Source organism: Biomphalaria glabrata, chromosome 11, assembly GCF_947242115.1.
Source record: "Biomphalaria glabrata chromosome 11, xgBioGlab47.1, whole genome shotgun sequence".
In the NCBI taxonomy this organism is placed as follows: domain Eukaryota; kingdom Metazoa; phylum Mollusca; class Gastropoda; family Planorbidae; genus Biomphalaria; species Biomphalaria glabrata.
Window position 1 is genome coordinate 40,417,740 of NC_074721.1, and position 27,796 is coordinate 40,445,535.

General features: G+C 37.9%; 1 protein-coding gene across 1 annotated transcript; it reads left to right on the forward strand.

The window, feature by feature from the left end:
- LOC129928982 (uncharacterized) lies at positions 1-27,796 on the forward strand. The gene is made up of 11 exons (XM_056045600.1): positions 1-13; positions 907-996; positions 3,071-3,115; positions 4,328-4,420; positions 15,942-16,195; positions 17,639-17,933; positions 19,200-19,328; positions 20,610-20,641; positions 22,735-22,854; positions 23,019-23,120; positions 24,347-27,796. Exons 1-11 carry the CDS (start codon positions 1-3, stop codon positions 24,575-24,577), a joined length of 1,404 nt encoding a protein of 467 aa, XP_055901575.1. The 3' UTR covers positions 24,578-27,796.

The following is a 27,796-nucleotide window of genomic DNA, read 5'->3' on the forward strand; positions in this document are numbered from 1 at the left end:
ATGCATGACAGATGTAGGACGAGTATGACGTAAACAGCTTCTTTTTATTAAGTAAAGTTTGTATCATGCAAGATAAGATCATCATGTATCTCCCTGCTGTAACATTCTAATTCGATGTGACATAATCTTAGTGCAAGCATTTATGCATATATATATATTTATGAACCCGGGACCATTAAAACAAACAAATGACAGTCCAGAACGCATATAGCAATACCAGGCAGCCATCTAATAGATAGATAGATAGATAGATAGATAGATAGATAGATAGATAGATAGATAGATAGACATAGATAGATAGATAGATAGACATAGATAGATAGATAGATAGATAGATAGATAGATAGATAGATAGATAGATAATAGATAGATAAGATAGATAAGATAGATAAGATAGATAGATAAGATAGATAGATAGATAGGATAGATAGATAGATAGATAGATAGATAGATAGATAGATAGATAGATAGATAGATAGATAGATAAGATAGATAGATAGACATAGATAGATAGATAGATAGATAGATAGATAGATAGATAGATAGATAGATAGATAATAGATAGATAAGATAGATAAGATAGATAAGATAGATAGATAAGATAGATAGATAGATAGGATAGATAGATAGATAGATAGATAGATAGATAGATAGATAGATAGATAGATAGATAGATAGATAGATAGATAGATAGATAGATAGATAGATAGATAGATAGATAGATATAGATAGATAGATAGATAGATAGATAGATAGATAGATAGATAGATAGATAGATAGATAGATAGATGGCTGAAAAGTTAAAATGGAATGAGTAACAACCAAATTTATATGGGAGCGAGAGATGCATGTACGAATAGATATTTAGAGAGAGTCAAACACTTCTGTAAAATGTTTTTGTTGCAGATGACGATGTCAGCAAATTTGAGGAAGTCATCATTGGCCTGAGAGAGAACCCAAAGTCTCAGAAGTCAGAGAAGCAGCAGCAGATATCTGGTAATTATTTAGTGGTATGATAAAAACATCAAACTACGCTAACGGCAAAGTCAGATTCATGAATCCATTTGAGTAAAAACGTAGTGTACAGGCGTGGCTTGTAGTCCAACCACGTGATTGAATTTTTTCCTCCAAATAAGAAAACGTATTGTCTGGTAATTACTGTAAAGGTGTAGCATTAAGCTCAGCCCCCTAATTAAGATTTTCAACTAAGTAAACACACTCAGTTCCCTTGTATGACTTCTAGAGAGTGAATTCGTCGATGGTATTTGACTTGTGGTCACCTGTCTATAAATAAACTTTATGTAATTGACTAAACAAATAAAAGGGGGTGAGAGTTGTTCATCTCTATCTCAGGAGAGGTAGACAGCTAGACAGACGGCGGTCTAACCAACGTTCAAGACAAAATATATAAAAAAAAATGTGCCAGCCGTTGCTGCTCTGTATGTAAAGCGCATTCTTGATGTAAAGGTTGATTTCTATTTATATTAACCAGTCCTTGTCTTTATAATAAAAGATGTTTGGTGCATATTCATATGTCCTATTTTAAGCACATTTTTTGTAAAAATGTTTGTTTGTAAAATGTTTTACATTGTTTCGGATGTTCCTTCAGAGTTGAAGATAGTTTACTTCCTAGTCCAAACCTCCCTCAGGACGACGGGGGATGGGAGCGAGCAAGATTTGAACCCTCGACCATCGATAAATCCGAACGACGGTCCAGCGCGCAAACCGCACGACCAGGCAGCCATTTTATGTTTTAAATATAAACGTTAACACATTCTATAATAACCAGTAATGAAACGAGGTCTACTTTATGCTTATTAAATAGGTATAATGTGAACTTTTACTATCCGACCAACTATTAAAAAAAAGTTCCATTTTACTTTGTTTACAAACTGTATGTTTTACCCTATAAAGAAGAGATTTACGTCTCTTGATGTTTTTTTTTTTACTTAAGACTTGATGAATATACTGATTGCAATATTACTGTCTGAACGTAACCATTTGAGACGTTTCACTGCAAAGACTATCTCCCAGGCCAATAATAGCCGTATAATTTTAGGCAATGTAAATGACTCGGCGTGAGCTGCGGTTTTCTAGACTGTATCGTTTTATGAAATAATAATAACTAGTCGACCAGCAGGGCCGGCATTAGCCCATTGTAGCCTATGCGACCGCAGCTGGCCCCTCACTTTCTTATGACCAGCGCTAATATTAGATGTATAAATTATTAAATTAAACCATTTTATAACTTATAACAGATTTTCCACGGCCTCCTGTGAAAGTGCTCAAGTAGTCTTAGTTGCTTTCTGTATAGTACCCTTGTCTCAGATCCAAATAGAAGGGTTGAGAGAATCACCGCCTGGTAAACATTGATTTTTGTAGGCAGGCGGACCTATTTGATGCGCCAAACTTTCGCCTGAAGGCCACTGGCCTTGGCCTGACGGTTATCAACTTCCCTTGAAAGTGAAGCGTCATTTAATACCATACTACCCAGATATTAGAAGTGGTCTACCACGTTAAGGGGCTGTCCGTAATCCGCGATCCTTGGGGCTGGGTAGGTTTCATTGGGTGACTTCTGGAACATGGCTTCTGTTTTCCCGAGGTTTATAGATAAACCGAAATAGGCGGCAGCGAATGCAAATTCGTTGACCGAGTCCTAGAGATCATGTTCATTGTGCGCTCGCAGAGTGCAATCATCGGCATAGAGGAGCGCCGTTATGACCATTCCCTTTATGTAATACAGACGATGATTGCGTTCTATGCGTGATATTGGGGCTTAAGAGACTTTCTTTTCCAAACGTCATGTACATCTACCTTTGGAACTAAATGAACACGAAAGCCGCAGCTTTTTTTAACCCTTAAAACGCGTGTGGTAGTTTACCCTCTAAACCACACAATTGTAATTAAAACAGCTCAGCAATTTAAGGGTTAACAAGTTATTCAAACGAGCCAGGCTCGGTCATCTTATCACACTTAAAAAACAACTGAGCCGTAAATTACAAATAGAAAAACAAAACCAAATTTAATTCTATGTTTGATATTGTAAGAAAAATATTTTTTTTTCCCATAGCGTCTGTCAGGTTGAGAAAAGCTCTAGGTCCTAAACCACAAGATGGTGAGTTAACAGAGTTTTAATCATGTGATGTGTCCGTTAGCCTGAAGAGAAGAGTATATATATATATATATATATATATATATATATCATGGGCGTTGCCAGGAGGGGGGGGGGGTTCTTGGGGTTCAAACCCGCTGGAATAAAATAACTGAGATCCCCGAAAGGGGGGGGGGGGGGGAGGGGGCCTTTTTTTTCTTCAATTTGTTTATTGTACCGGTATATGAGATTTAAATGTTACTTGCACCAGCGTAGTCATGGTTTAAACACACCCCCCCCCCCCTTTTTTTTTCAAGGGGGGTAAAACCTCATATTTAATTAAAAAAAAAAAAGCAAAAGTCACGAACATTCAAGAGCACAGCCAAATGGGGGAGGGGGGAGAGGGTTGAGTTTAAACTCCCTTTAGAGTTATAAGACATTAAAAACCCCCTCGTTGATGTAAAAATAAAGATATTATAAGAATTGAAGGTCAGAATGTAATAAAGTTGGATAGGCATACATATATATATATATATATATATACAGACAAATACACACATATGTACACACATATATATGCTATAAACATATATATTTATGGGGAGGGAGAAAAAAAATACACTCATCCCACCCCCGGAAAAAAGTCCTGGCTACGTCCATGATATATATATATGTATATATATACAGAGAGAGAGAGAGAGAGAGAGAGAGAGAGAGAGAGAGAGAGAGAGAAGATTCCAGTATTTAAAGTGAATTAATTAGAACTAAAAGGAGTGGATCTCTAGTTAGGGTGTGGGGGCTCATAAAACAATTTAATATCGTAGGTGATTGTACCATTACAAAGCTCATAAAAACTCTGTCTGTCAGTTAAAGGTTTTGAACTCTGCACAATTATATATTGCTCCATAACAAGATACCAATTTTTTTTTAAAAGGACAAATTCTATTTTAACACCCAAAGATCATCCTTCAAGGTCTAAAGGAGGAGCACAAAGAAAGGGTCATCTAAGGAAAAGCTGGCTGGACAAGCATAAGAATGGACCGGCCTCTCTCTCTCTCTCTCGCTCTCTCTCTCTCTCTCTCTCTTGATATCTTGTTAGGAACATCTGCCGACAGGTAAAATTTGGAGGGACTTGGTTACTCGAAATTCACAACGCCCCTACGACGAAAGCCAATTAATTGAGAGGATGATGGGTCAAATCAATTGATACTAATTATATTTATTTCTTTTAAACAGGTCGTGTCTCGGCAAAATGTGGCTTGAAAGGAGACCGCCGACTATCCTCATTGCAACCGACAATTCGTAATATGAATGATGAAGATGAGCCAAGTATGTACTCGTCATTCCAACAGACAATTTGTATGAATGATGAAGATGAGCCAAGTATGTACTCGTCATTTCAACCGACAATTTGTATGAATGATGATGATAAGCCAAGTATGTACTCGTTATTCCAACCGACAATTTGTATGAATGATGAAGATGAGCCAAGTATGTACTCGTCATTTCAACCGACAATTTGTATGAATGATGATGATAAGCCAAGTATGTACTCGTCATTCCAACCGACAATTTGTATGAATGATGAAGATGAGCCAAGTATGTACTCGTCATTCCAACAGACAATTTGTATGAATGATGAAGATGAGCCAAGTATGTACTCGTCATTCCAACAGACAATTTGTATGAATGATGATGATAAGCCAAGTATGTACTCGTCATTCCAACAGACAATTTGTATGAATGATGAAGATGAGCCAAGTATGTACTCGTCATTCCAACAGACAATTTGTATGAATGATGATGATAAGCCAAGTATGTACTCGTCATTCCAACAGACAATTTGTATGAATGATGAAGATGAGCCAAGTATGTACTCGTCATTCCAACAGACAATTTGTATGAATGATGAAGATGAGCCAAGTATGTACTCGTCATTTCAACCGACAATTTGTATGAATAATGATGATAAGCCAAGTATGTACTCCTCATTCCAACCGACAATTTGTATGAATGATGTTGATAAGCCAAGTATGTACTCGTCATTCCAACCGACAATTTGTATGAATGATGATGATAAGCCAAGTATGTACTCCTCATTCCAACCGACAATTTGTATGAATGATGTTGATAAGCCAAGTATGTACTCCTCATTTCAACCGACAATTCGTATGAATGATGATGATAAGCCAAGTATGTACACCTCATTCCAACCGACAATTCGTATGAATGATGATGATAAGCCAAGTATGTACTCCTCATTCCAACCGACAATTTGTATGAATGATGATGATAAGCCAAGTATGTACTCGTCAATCCAACCGACAATTTGTATGAATGATGATGATAAGCCAAGTATGTACTCCTCATTTCAACCGACAATTCGTATGAATGATGATGATAAGCCAAGTATGTACACCTCATTCCAACCGACAATTCGTATGAACGATGATGATAAGCCAAGTATGTACTCCTCATTCCAACCGACAATTTGTATGAATGATGATGATAAGCCAAGTATGTACTCGTCATTCCAACCGACAATTTGTATGAATGATGATGATAAGCCAAGTATGTACTCGTCATTCCAACCGACAATTTGTATGAATGATGATGATAAGCCAAGTATGTACTCCTCATTCCAACCGACAATTCGTATGAATGATGATGATAAGCCAAGTATGTACTCCTCATTCCAACCGACAATTTGTATGAATAATGATGATAAGCCAAGTATGTACTCGTCATTCCAACAGACAATTTGTATGAATGATGATGATAAGCCAAGTATGTACTCGTCATTCCAACAGACAATTTGTATGAATGATGATGATAAGCCAAGTATGTACTCGTCATTCCAACCGACAATTTGTATGAATGATGATAATAAGCCAAGTATGTACTCGTCATTCCAACCGACAATTTGTATGAATGATGATGATGAGCCAAGTATGTACTCGTTATTCCAACCGACAATTTGTATGAATGATGATGATAAGCCAAGTATGTACTCGTCATTCCAACCGACAATTTGTATGAATGATGATGATAAGCCAAGTATGTACTCGTCATTCCAACCGACAATTTGTATGAATGATGTTGATAAGCCAAGTATGTACTCGTCATTCCAACCGACAATTTGTATGAATGATGATGATAAGCCAAGTATGTACTCGTCATTCCAACCGACAATTTGTATGAATGATGTTGATAAGCCAAGTATGTACTCGTCATTCCAACAGACAATTTGTATGAATGATGATGATAAGCCAAGTATGTACTCGTCATTCCAACCGACAATTTGTATGAATAATGATGATGAGCCAAGTATGTACTCGTCATTCCAACCGACAATTTGTATGAATGATGATGATAAGCCAAGTATGTACTCATCATTCCAACCGACAATTTGTATGAATGATGATGATGAGCCAAGTATGTACTCGTTATTCCAACAGACAATTTGTATGAATGATGATGATAAGCCAAGTATGTACTCGTCATTCCAACCGACAATTTGTATGAATGATGATGATGAGCCAAGTATGTACTCGTTATTCCAACCGACAATTTGTATGAATGATGATGATAAGCCAAGTATGTACTCGTCATTCCAACCGACAATTTGTATGAATGATGATGATGAGCCAAGTATGTACTCGTCATTCCAACCGACAATTTGTATGAATGATGATGATGAGCCAAGTATGTACTCGTTATTCCAACAGACAATTTGTATGAATGATGATGATGAGCCAAGTATGTACTCGTCATTCCAACCGACAATTTGTATGAATGATGATGATAAGCCAAGTATGTACTCGTCATTCCAACCGACAATTTGTATGAATGATGATGATAAGCCAAGTATGTACTCGTCATTCCAACCGACAATTTGTATGAATGATGATGATGAGCCAAGTATGTACTCGTTATTCCAACAGACAATTTGTATGAATGATGATGATGAGCCAAGTATGTACTCGTTATTCCAACCGACAATTTGTATGAATGATGATGATAAGCCAAGTATGTACTCCTCATTCCAACCGACAATTTGTATGAATGATGATGATAAGCCAAGTATGTACTCGTCATTCCAACCGACAATTTGTATGAATGATGATGATGAGCCAAGTATGTACTCGTCATTCCAACTGACAATTTGTATGAATGATGATGATGAGCCAAGTATGTACTCGTCATTCCAACCGACAATTTGTATGAATGATGATGATGAGCCAAGTATGTACTCGTTATTCCAACCGACAATTTGTATGAATGATGATGATAAGCCTAGTATGTACTCGTCATTCCAACAGACAATTTGTATGAATGATGATGATGAGCCAAGTATGTACTCGTTATTCCAACTGACAATTTGTATGAATGATGATGATAAGCCAAGTATGTACTCCTCATTCCAACCGACAATTTGTATGAATGATGTTGATAAGCCAAGTATGTACTCGTCATTCCAACCGACAATTTGTATGAATGATGATGATAAGCCAAGTATGTACTCCTCATTCCAACCGACAATTTGTATGAATGATGTTGATAAGCCAAGTATGTACTCCTCATTTCAACCGACAATTCGTATGAATGATGATGATAAGCCAAGTATGTACGACTCATTCCAACCGACAATTCGTATGAATGATGATGATAAGCCAAGTATGTACTCCTCATTCCAACCGACAATTTGTATGAATGATGATGATAAGCCAAGTATGTACTCGTCATTCCAACCGACAATTTGTATGAATGATGATGATAAGCCAAGTATGTACTCCTCATTCCAACCGACAATTTGTATGAATGATGATGATAAGCCAAGTATGTACTCGTCATTCCAACCGACAATTTGTATGAATGATGATGATAAGCCAAGTATGTACTCCTCATTCCAACCGACAATTCGTATGAATGATGATGATAAGCCAAGTATGTACTCCTCATTCCAACCGACAATTCGTATGAATGATGATGATAAGCCAAGTATGTACTCGTCATTCCAACAGACAATTTGTATGAATGATGATGATAAGCCAAGTATGTACTCGTCATTCCAACAGACAATTTGTATGAATGATGATGATAAGCCAAGTATGTACTCCTCATTCCAACCGACAATTCGTATGAATGATGATGATAAGCCAAGTATGTACTCCTCATTCCAACCGACAATTCGTATGAATGATGATGATAAGCCAAGTATGTACTCGTCATTCCAACAGACAATTTGTATGAATGATGATGATAAGCCAAGTATGTACTCGTCATTCCAACAGACAATTTGTATGAATGATGATGATAAGCCAAGTATGTACTCGTCATTCCAACCGACAATTTGTATGAATGATGATGATAAGCCAAGTATGTACTCGTCATTCCAACCGACAATTTGTATGAATGATGATGATGAGCCAAGTATGTACTCGTTATTCCAACCGACAATTTGTATGAATGATGATGATGAGCCAAGTATGTACTCGTCATTCCAACCGACAATTTGTATGAATGATGATGATAAGCCAAGTATGTACTCGTCATTCCAACCGACAATTTGTATGAATGATGATGATAAGCCAAGTATGTACTCGTCATTCCAACCGACAATTTGTATGAATGATGTTGATAAGCCAAGTATGTACTCCTCATTTCAACCGACAATTTGTATGAATGATGATGATAAGCCAAGTATGTACACCTCATTCCAACCGACAATTTGTATGAATGATGATGATAAGCCAAGTATGTACTCGTCATTCCAACCGACAATTTGTATGAATGATGTTGATAAGCCAAGTATGTACTCGTCATTCCAACCGACAATTTGTATGAATGATGATGATAAGCCAAGTATGTACTCGTCATTCCAACCGACAATTTGTATGAATGATGTTGATAAGCCAAGTATGTACTCGTCATTCCAACAGACAATTTGTATGAATGATGATGATAAGCCAAGTATGTACTCGTCATTCCAACCGACAATTTGTATGAATAATGATGATGAGCCAAGTATGTACTCGTCATTCCAACCGACAATTTGTATGAATGATGATGATAAGCCAAGTATGTACTCGTCATTCCAACCGACAATTTGTATGAATGATGATGATGAGCCAAGTATGTACTCGTTATTCCAACAGACAATTTGTATGAATGATGATGATAAGCCAAGTATGTACTCGTCATTCCAACCGACAATTTGTATGAATGATGATGATAAGCCAAGTATGTACTCGTTATTCCAACCGACAATTTGTATGAATGATGATGATAAGCCAAGTATGTACTCGTCATTCCAACCGACAATTTGTATGAATGATGATGATGAGCCAAGTATGTACTCGTCATTCCAACCGACAATTTGTATGAATGATGATGATGAGCCAAGTATGTACTCGTTATTCCAACCGACAATTTGTATGAATGATGATGATGAGCCAAGTATGTACTCGTCATTCCAACCGACAATTTGTATGAATGATGATGATAAGCCAAGTATGTACTCGTCATTCCAACCGACAATTTGTATGAATGATGATGATAAGCCAAGTATGTACTCGTCATTCCAACCGACAATTTGTATGAATGATGATGATGAGCCAAGTATGTACTCGTTATTCCAACAGACAATTTGTATGAATGATGATGATGAGCCAAGTATGTACTCGTTATTCCAACCGACAATTTGTATGAATGATGATGATAAGCCAAGTATGTACTCCTCATTCCAACCGACAATTTGTATGAATGATGATGATAAGCCAAGTATGTACTCGTCATTCCAACCGACAATTTGTATGAATGATGATGATGAGCCAAGTATGTACTCGTCATTCCAACTGACAATTTGTATGAATGATGATGATGAGCCAAGTATGTACTCGTCATTCCAACCGACAATTTGTATGAATGATGATGATGAGCCAAGTATGTACTCGTTATTCCAACCGACAATTTGTATGAATGATGATGATAAGTCAAGTATGTACTCGTCATTCCAACAAACAATTTGTATGAATGATGATGATGAGCCAAGTATGTACTCGTTATTCCAACTGACAATTTGTATGAATGATGATGATGAGCCAAGTATGTACTCGTCATTCCAACCGACAATTTGTATGAATGATGATGATGAGCCAAGTATGTACTCGTTATTCCAACTGACAATTTGTATGAATGATGATGATGAGCCAAGTATGTACTCGTCATTCCAACCGACAATTTGTATGAATGATGATGATGAGCCAAGTATGTACTCGTCATTCCAACCGACAATTTGTATGAATGATGATGATGAGCCAAGTATGTACTCGTTATTCCAACCGACAATTTGTATGAATGATGATGATAAGTCAAGTATGTACTCGTCATTCCAACAAACAATTTGTATGAATGATGATGATGAGCCAAGTATGTACTCGTTATTCCAACTGACAATTTGTATGAATGATGATGATGAGCCAAGTATGTACTCGTTATTCCAACTGACAATTTGTATGAATGATGATGATGAGCCAAGTATGTACTCGTCATTCCAACCGACAATTTGTATGAATGATGATGATGAGCCAAGTATGTACTCGTTATTCCAACCGACAATTTGTATGAATGATGATGATAAGCCAAGTATGTACTCGTCATTCCAACCGACAATTTGTATGAATGATGATGATGAGCCAAGTATGTACTCGTCATTCCAACTGACAATTTGTATGAATGATGATGATGAGCCAAGTATGTACTCGTCATTCCAACCGACAATTTGTATGAATGATGATGATGAGCCAAGTATGTACTCGTTATTCCAACCGACAATTTGTATGAATGATGATGATGAGCCAAGTATGTACTCGTCATTCCAACCGACAATTTGTATGAATGATGATGATAAGCCAAGTATGTACTCGTCATTCCAACCGACAATTTGTATGAATGATGATGATAAGCCAAGTATGTACTCGTCATTCCAACCGACAATTTGTATGAATGATGATGATGAGCCAAGTATGTACTCGTTATTCCAACAGACAATTTGTATGAATGATGATGATGAGCCAAGTATGTACTCGTTATTCCAACCGACAATTTGTATGAATGATGATGATAAGCCAAGTATGTACTCCTCATTCCAACCGACAATTTGTATGAATGATGATGATAAGCCAAGTATGTACTCGTCATTCCAACCGACAATTTGTATGAATGATGATGATGAGCCAAGTATGTACTCGTCATTCCAACTGACAATTTGTATGAATGATGATGATGAGCCAAGTATGTACTCGTCATTCCAACCGACAATTTGTATGAATGATGATGATGAGCCAAGTATGTACTCGTTATTCCAACCGACAATTTGTATGAATGATGATGATAAGTCAAGTATGTACTCGTCATTCCAACAAACAATTTGTATGAATGATGATGATGAGCCAAGTATGTACTCGTTATTCCAACTGACAATTTGTATGAATGATGATGATGAGCCAAGTATGTACTCGTCATTCCAACCGACAATTTGTATGAATGATGATGATGAGCCAAGTATGTACTCGTTATTCCAACCGACAATTTGTATGAATGATGATGATGAGCCAAGTATGTACTCGTCATTCCAACTGACAATTTGTATGAATGATGATGATGAGCCAAGTATGTACTCGTCATTCCAACCGACAATTTGTATGAATGATGATGATGAGCCAAGTATGTACTCGTTATTCCAACCGACAATTTGTATGAATGATGATGATAAGTCAAGTATGTACTCGTCATTCCAACAAACAATTTGTATGAATGATGATGATGAGCCAAGTATGTACTCGTTATTCCAACTGACAATTTGTATGAATGATGATGATGAGCCAAGTATGTACTCGTCATTCCAACCGACAATTTGTATGAATGATGATGATGAGCCAAGTATGTACTCGTTATTCCAACCGACAATTTGTATGAATGATGATGATAAGCCAAGTATGTACTCGTCATTCCAACCGACAATTTGTATGAATGATGATGATGAGCCAAGTATGTACTCGTCATTCCAACTGACAATTTGTATGAATGATGATGATGAGCCAAGTATGTACTCGTCATTCCAACCGACAATTTGTATGAATGATGATGATGAGCCAAGTATGTACTCGTTATTCCAACTGACAATTTGTATGAATGATGATGATGAGCCAAGTATGTACTCGTCATTCCAACAGACAATTTGTATGAATGATGATGATAAGCCAAGTATGTACTCGTCATTCCAACAGACAATTTGTATGAATGATGATGATGAGCCAAGTATGTACTCGTTATTCCAACTGACAATTTGTATGAATGATGATGATGAGCCAAGTATGTACTCGTTATTCCAACAGACAATTTGTATGAATGATGATGATGAGCCAAGTATGTACTCGTTATTCCAACAGACAATTTGTATGAACGTTATCTCAATGATTAATGCAGGGTTAGGGCATGTCAGGAGGGACTACTCTACAAGCTGTGGTCATCCACTATAAGAAGTTAAAAATTATTTCAACCTTCACCAACTATTAGGCGGTTTTTTTTTTTGTTTTTTTTTTTTTGCAACTAATTTTTTTTTCTTGATTTTAGCACTTTTTAAATCTGACAGATGGCATTGGTTAAGCCTTAAAAATAAATGTTAAATAAATTAAATTTGACAACTTATTTCTTGTTTATTATGAAATTTTTTTATTTGGTGGCAATACATTTGACCAAAAAAAAAAAAAAAAAAAATGTCTTTCATTAGGGAAATAATTAGGGGTCTCCACAACACTAAATCCGGCCTCAGAGCTCCACATTGAGCATTTTTTTTAGCCTTCTTAATCTATATTAGCGCTTGGCTCCTTATTTCGGTCATTATGGTTTTAAATAATTTATTAGAGGTTAAATGTTGGCTTCAATAATGTGTTAGGTGCCTCTGTTTGGGTTATAATTGCCGGTGTCGGTGCATCTTGTAGCCTGCTGTTTGCTGAGTCACTTTTGTTTCATGCTATTTTTTCTTATAAACGTTGGAGTTTCGGTTTTGTCCAGTTGAATGGGAGAATAATGAAAGTCCACAGGCGCAGTGAGAGAAATCGCTATGACAAAAGTCGTGGATAAAGGGAGGCTTATTAATAAATGAAATTAATACTAAAAGCAATATTTCTTGAGGAATAATATGATATTGTTATCAATGTTGCATCACCTATTGTTTGATATGATAGGGTTATCAATGTTGCATCACCTATTGTTTGATGTGATAGTGTTATCAATGTTGCATCACCTATTGTTTGATGTGATAGTGTTATCAATGTTGCATCACCTATTGTTTGATATGATAGTGTTATCAATGTTGCATCACCTATTGTTTGATGTGATAGTGTTATCAATGTTGCATCACCTATTGTTTGATGTGATAGTGTTATCAATGTTGCATCACCTATTGTTTGATGTGATAGTGTTATCAATGTTGCATCACCTATTGTTTGATGTGATAGTGTTATCAATGTTGCATCACCTATTGTTTGATGTGATAGTGTTATCAATGTTGCATCACCTATTGTTTGATGTGATAGTGTTATCAATGTTGCATCACCTATTGTTTGATGTGATAGTGTTATCAATGTTGCATCACCTATTGTTTGATGTGATAGTGTTATCAATGTTGCATCACCAATTGTTTGATGTGATAGTGTTATCAATGTTGCATCACCTATTGTTTGATGTGATAGTGTTATCAATGTTGCATCACCTATTGTTTGATATGATAGTGTTATCAATGTTGCATCACCTATTGTTTGATATGATAGTGTTATCAATGTTGCATCACCTATTGTTTGATGTGATTGTGTTATCAATGTTGCATCACCTATTGTTTGATGTGATAGTGTTATCAATGTTGCATCACCTATTGTTTGATGTGATAGTGTTATCAATGTTGCATCACCTATTGTTTGATGTGATAGTGTTATCAATGTTGCATCACCTATTGTTTGATGTGATAGTGTTATCAATGTTGCATCACCTATTGTTTGATATGATAGTGTTATCAATGTTGCATCACCTATTGTTTGATATGATAGTGTTATCAATGTTGCATCACCTATTGTTTGATATGATAGTGTTATCAATGTTGCATCACCTATTGTTTGATATGATAGTGTTATCAATGTTGCATCACCTATTGTTTGATGTGATAGTGTTATCAATGTTGCATCACCTATTGTTTGATGTGATAGTGTTATCAATGTTGCATCACCTATTGTTTGATGTGATAGTGTTATCAATGTTGCATCACCTATTGTTTGATGTGATAGTGTTATCAATGTTGCATCATCTATTGTTTGATGTGATAGTGTTATCAATGTTGCATCACCTATTGTTTGATGTGATAGTGTTATCAATGTTGCATCACCTATTGTTTGATGTGATAGTGTTATCAATGTTGCATCACCTATTGTTTGATGTGATAGTGTTATCAATGTTGCATCACCTATTGTTTGATGTGATAGTGTTATCAATGTTGCATCACCTATTGTTTGATATGATAGTGTTATCAATGTTGCATCACCTATTGTTTGATGTGATAGTGTTATCAATGTTGCATCACCTATTGTTTGATGTGATAGTGTTATCAATGTTGCATCACCTATTGTTTGATGTGATAGTGTTATCAATGTTGCATCACCTATTGTTTGATGTGATAGTGTTATCAATGTTGCATCACCTATTGTTTGATGTGATAGTGTTATCAATGTTGCATCACCTATTGTTTGATGTGATAGTGTTATCAATGTTGCATCACCTATTGTTTGATGTGATAGTGTTATCAATGTTGCATCACCTATTGTTTGATGTGATAGTGTTATCAATGTTGCATCACCTATTGTTTGATGTGATAGTGTTATCAATGTTGCATCACCTATTGTTTGATGTGATAGTGTTATCAATGTTGCATCACCTATTGTTTGATGTGATAGTGTTATCAATGTTGCATCACCTATTGTTTGATGTGATAGTGTTATCAATGTTGCATCACCTATTGTTTGATGTGATAGTGTTATCAATGTTGCATCACCTATTGTTTGATGTGATAGTGTTATCAATGTTGCATCACCTATTGTTTGATGTGATAGTGTTATCAATGTTGCATCACCTATTGTTTGATATGATAGTGTTATCAATGTTGCATCACCTATTGTTTGATATGATAGTGTTATCAATGTTGCATCACCTATTGTTTGATATGATAGTGTTATCAATGTTGCATCACCTATTGTTTGATATGATAGTGTTATCAATGTTGCATCACCTATTGTTTGATGTGATAGTGTTATCAATGTTGCATCACCTATTGTTTGATGTGATAGTGTTATCAATGTTGCATCACCTATTGTTTGATATGATAGTGTTATCAATGTTGCATCACCTATTGTTTGATATGATTGTGTTATCAATGTTGCATCACCTATTGTTTGATATGATTGTGTTATCAATGTTGCATCACCTATTTTTTAACTTCTGTGCCATGTCAAACGCTATTTGTAAAAACTGAAAATTGAGTAGAACAGAATAAAAATGTAATCAGTGTACAACCATTTCATGGGATGCAAGATATTAAGTGACATAAGGCGACTATAAGGGGGGACTAATGCAGCTTATACTACCATTCCAGTCTAGTACTATTTTTCTTTCCTCTTTTCGAAATACCAAACAAAATAACTAATTACTCGATTTTTAATACGAGAAACAAATATGTAAAGATAATGCAGCATGACGCTTTGTTCTTTAATCCAAACATAAATACCCAAAGTGAATTCTACAGGCAAAGAAGAGCACCATTTCCCTCTACACACAGTACCGTCAACAATTGATTACTCACAATTAGCTCATGTTTTGTCAGAGGAAGGACGTGGCATAAGTTTCGTACAAACTGATGGCAATTGTTTTTTTAGAGCCATTTCCACGTACCTGTTCAAAATGGAATCCAAGCATGAGTTGACACGTAAAATCATAGTGGATTTTTTAAGGCGACATATTAACCAGTTTTCGCACCTGATAGATACGGAAAATCTTGAGGTTAGTGATCCTGAGCATAATTTAAAATTATAAGATACTATGGATACTTTGTAGTAATTAATTGCATTTTTTAAGTAAACAAGAAACTTTTTGTTCAAAGTAGACATTTATAAGTGAAAAATATCTAAGTTTGCTTTTAAAGACTAATTCTCCAGCAATGACACGTGATTGGTTTGTTGGGTGTGTTGGGCGCTTGCGCAATGTCTCCTACAAGTGAACCAAATGGAGGTGGTGGTCAGAGTAATGCGAAATCCAATAACACCGGCTCAGGACCGAGCAATCAATGGGGGTTGGTCGACGCTGCCGAGAAATCAATGAGGGTTGGTCGACGCTGCCGAAAAATCAATGGGGGGTTGGTCGACGCTGCGGAGCAATCAATGGGGGTTGGTCGACGCTGCCGAGAAATCAATAAGGGTTGGTCGACGCTGCCGAGAAATCAATGGGGGTTGGTCGACGCTGCGGAGCAATCAATGGGGGTTGGTACTGCCGAGAAATCAATGAGGGTTGGTCGACGCTGCCGAAAAATCAATGGGGGGTTGGTCGACGCTGCGGAGCAATCAATGGGGGTTGGTCGACGCTGCCGAGAAATCAATAAGGGTTGGTCGACGCTGCCGAGAAATCAATGGGGGTTGGTCGACGCTGCGGAGCAATCAATGGGGGTTGGTACTGCCGAGAAATCAATGGGGTTGGTCGACGGTGCCGAGAAATCAATGGGGGTTGGTCGACACTGGTACTAGGTGTCAAGCAAGTTTGATAGCAACTAGGGGAAACGTCAAATGTCTGCTGCGTTCATGGAATGCTGGTTGTTACTACGTTGTCCAGCTGCAGCTGTTTGGCTTCTATTTCGATCTGTCTCTAAGACCCTTTCCTTGTTTTATTGGTCATGCCATTGAAGATATGTCACAAATTTTCCTATGTCCAACACAAATAATTTAATTCTTAATCGTGTCATAACAGGTGTTAGTCACGATATTTCTCTCCTTCACATGCGCGGATCAAGCAAACAATTTGCACAGTTATTTATTTCACTTAACAAATACATGAATCAATGAAAATATTAACCAATAAACTAATTCATTTGAAGAAAAAAAATAAAGCTTTCCTTATAGACTTTGCGATCTAAAGGGTAGATTATGTCAAGGTCATATGTTCCTTTGGCCAACAGTTAACGAGCAAGGTGTCATGTGGCCAGCGCAATCGCTTTTACTTTCCCTAACTTAAGTCAGGTACCCATTAGAGTTGGGTGGACTCAGGGGCACCCTGACAATCCCGAAAATCAAAATCACAATCTTCATCGAGATTCGAACCCAGGACCCCCAGATAAAGTAGTAAAAACGTTTGTGTATACACTGTAGTAAATGTGAAGCTTTTCACCTTAGCAAAGCTATATATTTTTTAGCCTTTTAAAATGTATTTCGCATGTTTTGTTTTCCTTTACTACAGGTCCACTTGGAGGACATGGCGACAGAAGGCACATGGGGTACAACATCAGAAATATTTGCAGCGGCAACCCTCCTGCAGAGAGACATTTTTGTTTTTGTGAGGTGCCAATCAGGAGTGTACACCTGGACACGGTTCAAACCTCTATTTGTCCACGAACAAATAGTTCAGGACATACAGTTATCCAACATATGTTCTTATATTTCAATTTGTAACACAGACGCAGTACACTTTGATCTCGTGCACCCGCTTGTGGGTTGCAATTGTCATTGGCCCAAGCCTAAACTAGATGGGAGCAGTGAGTTACATTATTTTACTTGTGTGTTTTTTTTTTTTTGTTGTTTTTTTTTTAAATTACTCTTTCAGACCTTGTGGTCAATAGGAGCAGATGATGTAAAGGCCTACGGTTAACGACAATGACAATGTTCGTGTATATATTTCAGTATATTTTAAGAACTGTTTTGTATATTTTGCGATTTCGGGAGATTTCCAGGAGCTCCTGGTAAATCGCCAGGAGGGCGCGGAAATCTGTTTTAAGTTATAAAATGGTTTAATTAATTAATTTATGCACCTAGAATTAGCGCGGGTCCTATGAAAGTGCGTGTCCTATGAAAGTGCGTGTCTTATGAAAGCGCGGGTCCTATGAAAGTGCGGGTCCTATGAAAGTGCGGGTTCTATGAAAGTGCGGGTCCTATGAAAGTGCGGGTCTTATGAAAGTGCGGGTCCTATGAAAGTGCGGGTCCTATGAAAGTGCGGGTCCTATGAAAGTGCGGGTATTATGAAAGCGAGAGTCCTATGAAAGTGCGGGTCCTATGTAAGTGCTCCTGGTAAATCGTCAGGAGGGCGCGGAAATCTGTTTTAAGTTATAAAATGGTTTAATTAATTAATTTATGCACCTTGAATTAGCGCGGGTCCTATGAAAGTGCGGGTCCTATGAAAGTGCGGGTCCTATGAAAGTGCGGGTCCTATGAAAGTGCGGGTCCTATGAAACTGCGGGTCTTATGAAAGTGCGGGTCCTATGAAAGTGCGGGTCCTATGAAAGTGCGGGTCCTATGAAACTGCGGGTCCTATGAAACTGCGGGTCTTATGAAAGCGCGGGTCCTATGAAACTGCGGGTCTTATGAAAGTGCGGGTCCTATGAAAGTGCGGGTCCTATGAAAGTCGTGTCTTATGAAAGCGAGAGTCCAATGAAAGTGCAGGTCCTATGTAAGTGCTCCTGGTAAATCGACAGGAGGGCGCGGGAAATATCGTTTTTAAGTTATAAAATGGTTTAATTTAATAATTTCTACATCTTCAATTAGAGCGGGCCGTATGAAAGTGCGGGTCCTATGAAAGTGCGGGACCCACTGCGGTCGCATAGGTTGCAGGCGCCTAAGGCCGGCCCTGCAAAATAGAGGCGTATGCTACGCCGCCGGTCGACTAGTACTGTAATAATAGGGTACAGAAACTGGTGACCTTTACATCATCTGCCTTATAGACCACAAGGTTTGCAAGGGGAAACTTTACTTTCTTTTTTTTTAGGTGTCAAAATTAGTTTAAATTTTTTTTTAACTGTGTCCTTCAGCAAACAAAATAGCAGGACTCATGTCTTCCAAAGTAGGGTTGGAAACGCTGCCAAAAACTGACCCTGGTACAAGAGTTGTTGAAGAAACGTGCTCCTCAAGTGACTCTTTTGGTGAGGAAAGCCGTGTCAGTAAGTGTCGAAATAAATATTAATTTTACCTTTTTTTTTTTTTTTTAAACCGTTATATCCAGACGTATGTGCATGTATGCTCTCCTGACACAAAGAAGATTACGCTGGCTCGGACATGTCACCCGCATGCCAGATGGTAGAATCCCGAAAGATATCTTGTATGCTGAGCTTGTGGAAGGAGTCAGACCCAAGGGCCGCCCAAGACTAGCATATAGAGATGTCTGCAAGCGAAACATGAGAGCCACAGGCATCAGCGAAAGTATGTGGGAAAACATAGCCAAAGACCGGAGTGCATGGAGACAGACTGTGCGTGCTGGGACAACCCTTGCTGAGAACAAAAGAATTGAAGCGGCCTTAATCAATAGGGAAAAAAAGAAAGCTGCCCTGTCCGCTAGCCCTAAATCAGAGGCATACACATGTACGAATTGTGGCAAAGTCTGCCGTTCTAGAATTGGCTTGATTAGCCACACCAGATTCTGCCCCGTCTCAAGATTAAGCCAAAACCAGTGACTCACTTGGGCGCATCCATTGCCTTTCGAGACAAAAGGAGCCATATATATATATGTGCATACTAATATCACCATTTCGGGGTTGTCAATTAAGAAGCCTGAAAAAAAAAGAGGCTCGGGGGGGGGGGAGGTGGAGAATAGAAACTTAAAATGCTACTAGAATTAATGGTCCTAAAGTATTTCAGCTTATGTGTTTAACAAAAAAAGGGGGGCGGGGAAGCAAAACACGAATCGCTTATATATTTTTTCCATTACCATAGCGTGGGTGACATTTTTTTCAAGCCGTTCTGTGCTTATTTTTAAGCTGCCACCATGCTCTACAGCGAAACAAGCACTTTCAATTAGTAAAGAAAGTGGTAGTTAATACTAGTTACCTATCTTAGTTTCAAGTGTATGGCAGCGCAAGGCCTTTCACCAGACAACGTGAATCTATAAGGGGGATAACACAGAATAATACTACATGAAGAATAAAGGGACATAACTGAATTCATTCTACGTTTATATGTTTCAGTTTATTTTTGTATCCTTATACATTTTTACCTTCGCCTCACCCTAACCTTAAGCGTTCCTACGGCATCTTAACACGATACAAAGTCCAATCAGCTCAAAACAACTGTTCTACTTTTACAGTTGCGACGATTTCACGCTATAGTGAGAGGGGATAATAATGTATGAAGATTATTAGGATGTATGCCTATTAAATCTTTAAGAAAAATTCCCACATCAAATACACAGTACACACTTTAATCAATCATTACATTGTTATCCACAGCCAGGAAGCGACCAAAGATGGAACCCGAAGAGGTAATCTAGGACGCTATTATAATATTTTACAACCTGCAATTGTAACCTAGTCTTAATTTTGCTATATACACAAAATCTAAGTAGGATATCTCCTTAGTAACCCTTGTAATGAGCAAACAGAACGCCCAGGCTCAAAAGAAGAATTAAAGCCTTTGAGCAAAAAATGCTGATAGTAGAAAAAGAAAAAAAAACAAAAAAAAAACAACAATCAAACAGACTTGTAGAAATGAGGGACCTCTAAACACTCCAGGGAATGAAAGCTGAGCTGGTTTGCTTATAGTGTTGTAACCATAGACATAAATAAATATAGACTGGAAGTAGGAAGTTATTTTTATTTGGGGGAAGTCAAATATGTTTTATGAACTATATCTATGTGAAAAGGAAATGGCGGCTAACATTTCAGCCAATATATACCTTTGATCTTTAGTTTTGAAAAGTAAAAAACTGCCATATTTCCAATATTTTGTCTTTGTTTCATAATCATAGACATAGGCAAATATATATAGGTTTGTGATGTGGATCTACACACTTATCTTTTATTTCCGATAATAATGTGTTCTTCATCGTCCAGTCTATATATATATGTCTATGGTTGTAACATAAATCCTTGTCAATAGTCATCCTTCAATGTACAGTTGGGGGGGGGGGGGTGTGATGAGCACAAAGAAATTGTCGCCCAAAGAAAAACTGGAGATGTAACAGAGTGGACCTCTCTCTCTCTCTCTCTCTCTCTCTTGATAGCCTGCTAAGAATAGCTGTTGACCGGGAAAAGTGGAGGAAATTGGTTACGCCATAAATGCTCAAAGTACGGCCCGCGGGCCAGATCCGGCCCGTGACGAGGTTCCATCCGGCCCGCTGGAACGTCGGTATAAAGTGTAGAAAATCTTCCAAACCCTTTAAAAAAATATAAAAAAAAATGTATCTTTTCCCTACTTTTCCTCTAATAAATTGGTACCACTAGCTACTACCACATTTGTGTTTTTATGAAAAGAAAATTAAGAATGTACCAGAACCATTGAACGGATCTATTTTGTGGAACATGGTAATAAGCCAGCATTTTTTTTTTATAAAGAAAGTCTGGCTGTTTCAATAAAAAACATATAGCAACAGCATCAAAACAACAATTATGACGTTGGAGGATCCATGGGAATACAAAGAGACAAGAACAAGACTTAAATGGCGCGGCTAACGACTAAGTTGATCACAATTTAAGTAGGGAACTAAAGCCATTTCCAGACACGTAGAATACAATAGATTAAGGATAAACTTCAAATATACCGAATTCTTAATGTAATTACTAGATCCACGAGTTTTTTAATGAAATAGTTTCAGGTCAATTTCATGTTGATGTTTTTAAAATCTTTTTTGGTCATGTGGCCCGCGACACGAGTGTCGGAAATTAAAATGGCCCGCAGGTTGAATTAGGTTGGGCAACACTGGGTTACGCAAACTGTCACAGCACCTTACGATGACAGTCAGGAACAGATGAAATAATGGTGATGATTATAAATATTATGTAAATTTTGAAAGAGGGCTGGCTACTGTTACAAAGGCAGCGGGCTACACACTGGACACTAAAGAAAATCCACTGCCCAGGATAGACGTAGACAGCGACAAGAAATCTTAAATCGACCACCGGCGGACAACGGTTATGTCTGCGCTGTGGGTGGTGAAATATGTAGGTCACAGTTGGACCTGCGTAGCCACAGGAAATTCTGCACTCCTCATTATTCTTCAAACTAGTGGCAAGCCTTATTATTGTATCAAATCACGCCATCTGTTTATCAAGTACAAATTTGGAACTCGCTATTTCTCCCCTCCCTCCCCCCACTTTCCATTTTCGGATCAATTTGAAACCTCGCACAATTGATCATAATAAAACATGCCTCGATTCTAAAACAGATTAACCAATGTAGTGTTAATTAATTTTGTCTTGTTGGTCTCAAAAAGGGGCAATAAAAATCTTACAATATTGAGAAATATTGTTGTAAATGTGGAGTTCTTTCCTATAGATAAACTTTGTTGTTGTTTTCTTTTACGATTATCATTGTAATCAAAATTGTAATAAAACTAATTGTCTTTTCTTTCCACAGGGGACCTATCCAAGAGCTCTAAAAGATGATTTGGAAGTCAAATTTTCTGACTCTTTGTTCGAGGAGATTAAAAGCCTAAAGCGAACACTTCATACCAGCAAAAGCAACCAAGAGACTTATGTAATTGCAAGATTCTTAGAACTATTATTTTATATTCTGTTTAGTAAATAAAAGTTTTTGTTTTGTTTTTATAGTGTATGAATCCTTTATCGATTTTGCAGTAATTTGAGTACCGTACCAATAGTAGATCGTGGTTCTTATGATATCTGATTTTACCTTTACAGCGGAAAGAACTCAAAGATTGGAAATCTAAAGCGGAACAAGCAGAAACATCTTTAGATGCGGCGAAGAAAAGACTGCGAGACAAGAACTGTGCTCTCCAGAAGGTAAATGGAAAGTGACTATACAATTAAAATGATAAAATTTAAATATATTTATGAAAGCCCTTTCATTTTTTGAACTAAAATAGTGCCTTGTTTTATCTACACCTAGATACTTAAAATAAATAAATTATGGCTTTTATTTAGTACTACTTTGATGTTTATAGCATGCTCAGAGTGCTTTGGTCCAAGCTCGGTTGAGGACCAGTTTGGGGGGGGGGGGGGAGGGAGGGGGTATCTAGGAGAAGGTTTATCCGTGCTGCCTTTAGGTTTTCAGTAAACACAACTCTGCCCGAGTCAGGTGTCGAACCTGGCCTTCATAGATAGCCAAGCCAAGTTCCAGCGCACTTAGCCTCCCGACCTCTATAAATTGAAGACAGGCGCAGAAGACCGCCTGCGAACAACGTCTTTGTCTGCATAAGATGTGGGAAAATATGTAGGTTGCAACTGGGTCTGCCTAGTCATATGTAACACTGTACTCATCTCTATTATTCTAAATTTAAAACATTGCCTTCGTAGTCAACTCTGAATACGCAATTACAAACAGCTCGTAACATAACGAATCGAAATATTATACTCACACACAGGGGCGTAGCTAGGAATCTGCCATCATTTGGGGGCCCGGGGGCTTGACCTCCCTGGGAGGCCCTTGCATTTTGTGTAATATTTAATTTTTAATGTAAAAAAAATACTCATTTGGGGCCCCTCTCAAGTTGGGGCCCGGGGGGATTTTCAAATTCTTCCCCCCTCCCCCCACCCTAGCTACGCCACTGCTCACACACAGTCAATATTCTAATACTATTCAGTCAGCCATGAGAAAATATTCGTATTGTATTCTTTAAAACTCATTACAAAGCTTCTATCAACTCACACTGCTTCTCTGTCTGGTCAAAAGTTTGTGCACGTTTTTTCTCTCACACCCAATCTCGAACCAAGCTGAAATTCAGCACTATTAGGCTATTTCTTTTACATTGACAATACAAGACTTGACTGATCCAAACTAATTGATACAATTATGTGTGATGTAATAATAATGATAATAATAATTATTATTATTATAACAAAGCTTGTCTTCGAGTCCGAAGATTAATGAGGAATGCAGCACTTACCCTTGATACGCAGCCGCAGCTGTGACCTACATATCTTGCCAGACCCAGAGCAATCTTAGTTTAAAAATATATATATATTTTTTTTTTTTTTGCTAGTTTTAATCAATATTTTTATCGTTTCAGATCTACAAGTCGCTCAATTGTTGTTCATGCACCAACAACTTTGACACACTGGATAGAGAACCATTCCAGATCAACTGCAGACACATAGCTTGCTCAGAATGTGTTGAAAGAGCCGAGACTGAAGAGGTCGTTTGCAGATTGTGCAGGACGAAGATTGAAGCAGATAGCAAGTTCTCAGTTGATGTACTGCTTTCCGTGATCAAAGAGCTAGAAAAACAAATTTTGGACTAACGCTAACCCTAACTATTTCACCACATTCACCCCGCCTATAATTAAAATAGCAAGCATAGTAATATAGTAGGCCATAGCTTAAATAAAAAGAGAATGACAGTGCCTGTAATACAATAGATTAATAAATAGTAGAAATATTAGTTCGTCTTGTAAAAATAGTGCATGATGATACAAAGAAAACCTAAAAAAAAAAATATGTATAATAGGATACTAGTTTCTGTTTTAAGCAATAACAAACAGTGTAGTAAGTAAATATGTACGTAAGTAAGTGAAAAGTAAACTATAGTATCAGTAGCAAGAGATAAACAACGCCAGTTTGTGTAGTCAGTATAAGTAGTGCAATAAAGAAACAACTCTAGACTCTATAGTTCTGTCTGGTTCTTCTCTCTCTTAAGTTGTAACGGGGTTAACTATCATGTTCTACAGTGTGGGAGTCACTAGTGAGTTCCTGAGCGTCAAGTGGAGTATTTTCAAGAGGAAGCGCTCGGAGGTCCTCAGAGCCTTCCAGGGGTTCTTTCCTTTCTTGTATCACCGTAGGGGTGTTGACTGGTACTTCCGTGTTTTGAGCTTCTGGAGGATATTCATTATCCTCACCCTGAGCGAAGAACGAAGGTTCACTTGTTGTTGTGGATGGAGAGGGGGTGGGAGCCAAGCGTCTTAGAGAGACCGTCTCCTCTTTACCGCTGGGCAACCGTACGACGGCATATTGGGGGTTACACATCAGCAATTCGACTTCCTCCGTGAGAGGATCATACTTTGAAGATCGGTTCTCTCTTCTCAGCAACACTCGACCTGGGCTGGATAGCAAAGTTGGGATAGATATCCCGAAGGAGGATTTCCGGTTGAACCGGAAAACTCTCTCATGTGGAGTTTCGTTTGTTGCCGTAGATAGTAATGATCTAATCGAGTATAGGGCCTGGTTCAAGACAAGCTACCATCTTGAGATCGGGAGATCGAGGTCTTTCAGTGCTAAAGTAACAGCGTTCCATAGAGTTTAGTTTAGTCGTTCAATTTGCCCGTTGCATGAAGGATTAAAAGCGGTTGTTCTACTTGTAGCTATTCCCCTCTCGTGCAGAAAGGATTGCACCTCCCTCAACATAAAGGACGTACCTCTGTCAGAATGGACGTACTCTGGCATCCCAACTAAGGAAAACAGCTGATTTAAACACTTTATGACAGTAGATGAGGACATGGGTAGGCAAATGGGAAGCGTGAGTACTCATCCACCATTGTTAATAAATATTTATTGTGAGTAGCAGATGGGATTGGTCCCTTAAAATCGATGCTTACTCTCTGAAATGGTAGGGTAGCCTTGATGAAAGGTGCCTGAAAACTGTTTGAAGAATCTAGGCTTCAGTTCAGCGCAAGTTTTACATTGGTTTACCACTTTGCGGACGTCCTCGCAGGAAAAAGGTAATTTCTTAGTCCGAACGTAATGGAGGAGTCTCGTGACCCCTGGGTGACAGAGGTTGTTGTGTAACAGTTTGAGGTCTTCTCCAGTCATTGCTGACGCAAAGTGGTTCCTTGAAAAGGTATCCGCCGCAGCGTTTTGTTTCCCGGGTCGATAAACGACGTCATATTGGAAACAACTAAGCTCCAGTCGCCATCTTTGTATCTTTTTTGGCGAAAATGTGGCCGTGAGTAGTGCGAGAAAGGTGTGTAGAGGCCATGTAGATTCTGTTTCTGGACGTTCCTAATTTCCATTAGTTCCTTTTAGCAATTGAAGAAGATATATAGCTTTCACTGCTCCCCTATCTACGAGAGCCTTCAATGGTACTCCATTGACGAGTATTGAAATAGCAGATTTACTAAGGCTGAACGCTGGTGTCGATGCCCAGGAAGATCCAACGGTTGTAGTCTGTGACGTCTCGTCATCTCCTTTCACTATGGCTGAGGTTATAGATTTGAGTGTCTGTCTGGTCGATTTACAGACTTTCTGGAAATGGCCCCTCTTACCGCACAAGTTGCATGTAGCGTCACGGGCTGGACATCTGAAGCGTTGATGTGGGCTGTTTCCACAAAAGAAGCATCTTTTACTAGTCGCCGCACTCACCTCGTGTTCTAATTTTGTCGTTGGAGAAAGTCTCAACGCTTTCCGGTCTTGAACTGCCCGCTTTCCTACACACTGTCTCATTCGTACACGCAGGCTTTGGATCACATGACCATAACATTGGTCATATTTGCGTGTAATCGTGTAATCGTAGTACTGTCCCTTGTCCATGGCCCCGCTGACCTGAGTGATTCACGTGTGTGTCAGCTGAGCCTATAGTTAACCCTTTTTCGCCGCCAATAGGGTCATAACAGTATGTTAGGTTTCTCTATAAACCCTTGACAAAACAATGTGGCTAAGTCAAGAACCAGACAACTTGGACTCTAATATAAAGAGACACTTTAATGAGTGTAATAAATAATGAAGAGAAAACAATCAAATATTTTACAAATGGGCAGAAGTCAATGTCTGAATAAAACAGCTATACACAACTTGTTAACAATGAATGTTCTTTTTCCTTAACTTTCTTGTTCCTCTCTCAGTCCGCCAGACCTGACCCAACCTTTCTTATAACCAACACATAGTTCATAGTCGGATAACCAAAAAACAGTGTTGACCTACACGGAGAATGTTTACATCAGTCCTTTTTAAGTACACAGGCCTGTGACACATGTGTCGGTTGATTACCCATAGGGTTACACTGACCAGCATAACAGTCCACTTACAACAATATGTTGGATTATTCTAGAATTTATAATTAGGTCTGATTGTTGTTTGCCTTAGATTATATCTACCAGGACCAGAACTGACGTCGCTTTGAATCTGTGACATCTGTTGTTCTCTAGCCGGGGACTCCTTAATGCTTAAACTAATTTTTTGTACTTGGGTGTTGGGAGAAGCCATTTGGTTAATCAGTCACATGGTCAGTAAGCGACTGCGTGATATGGCTTGTCTGTAGCCCAAAGTGTACATGTTCTATATGTTGATAGGGTTATGATACGTTGGAACACTTGTAGCGTTTTATTCTATTCTAATCCATTATGACAAGAACTCCATGTTGTTTATGTCTTCCAGTTCTGATAATCCCCATATAAACATTGCGCTATATGCAACTATTTATTGAAAAAAAAATTTTTTTTATACATTTTATATATATAAATATATATTTATATATTCAGATTTGTATTCTATCATATTACCAATGCACAAAAAATACATTCAATAATATT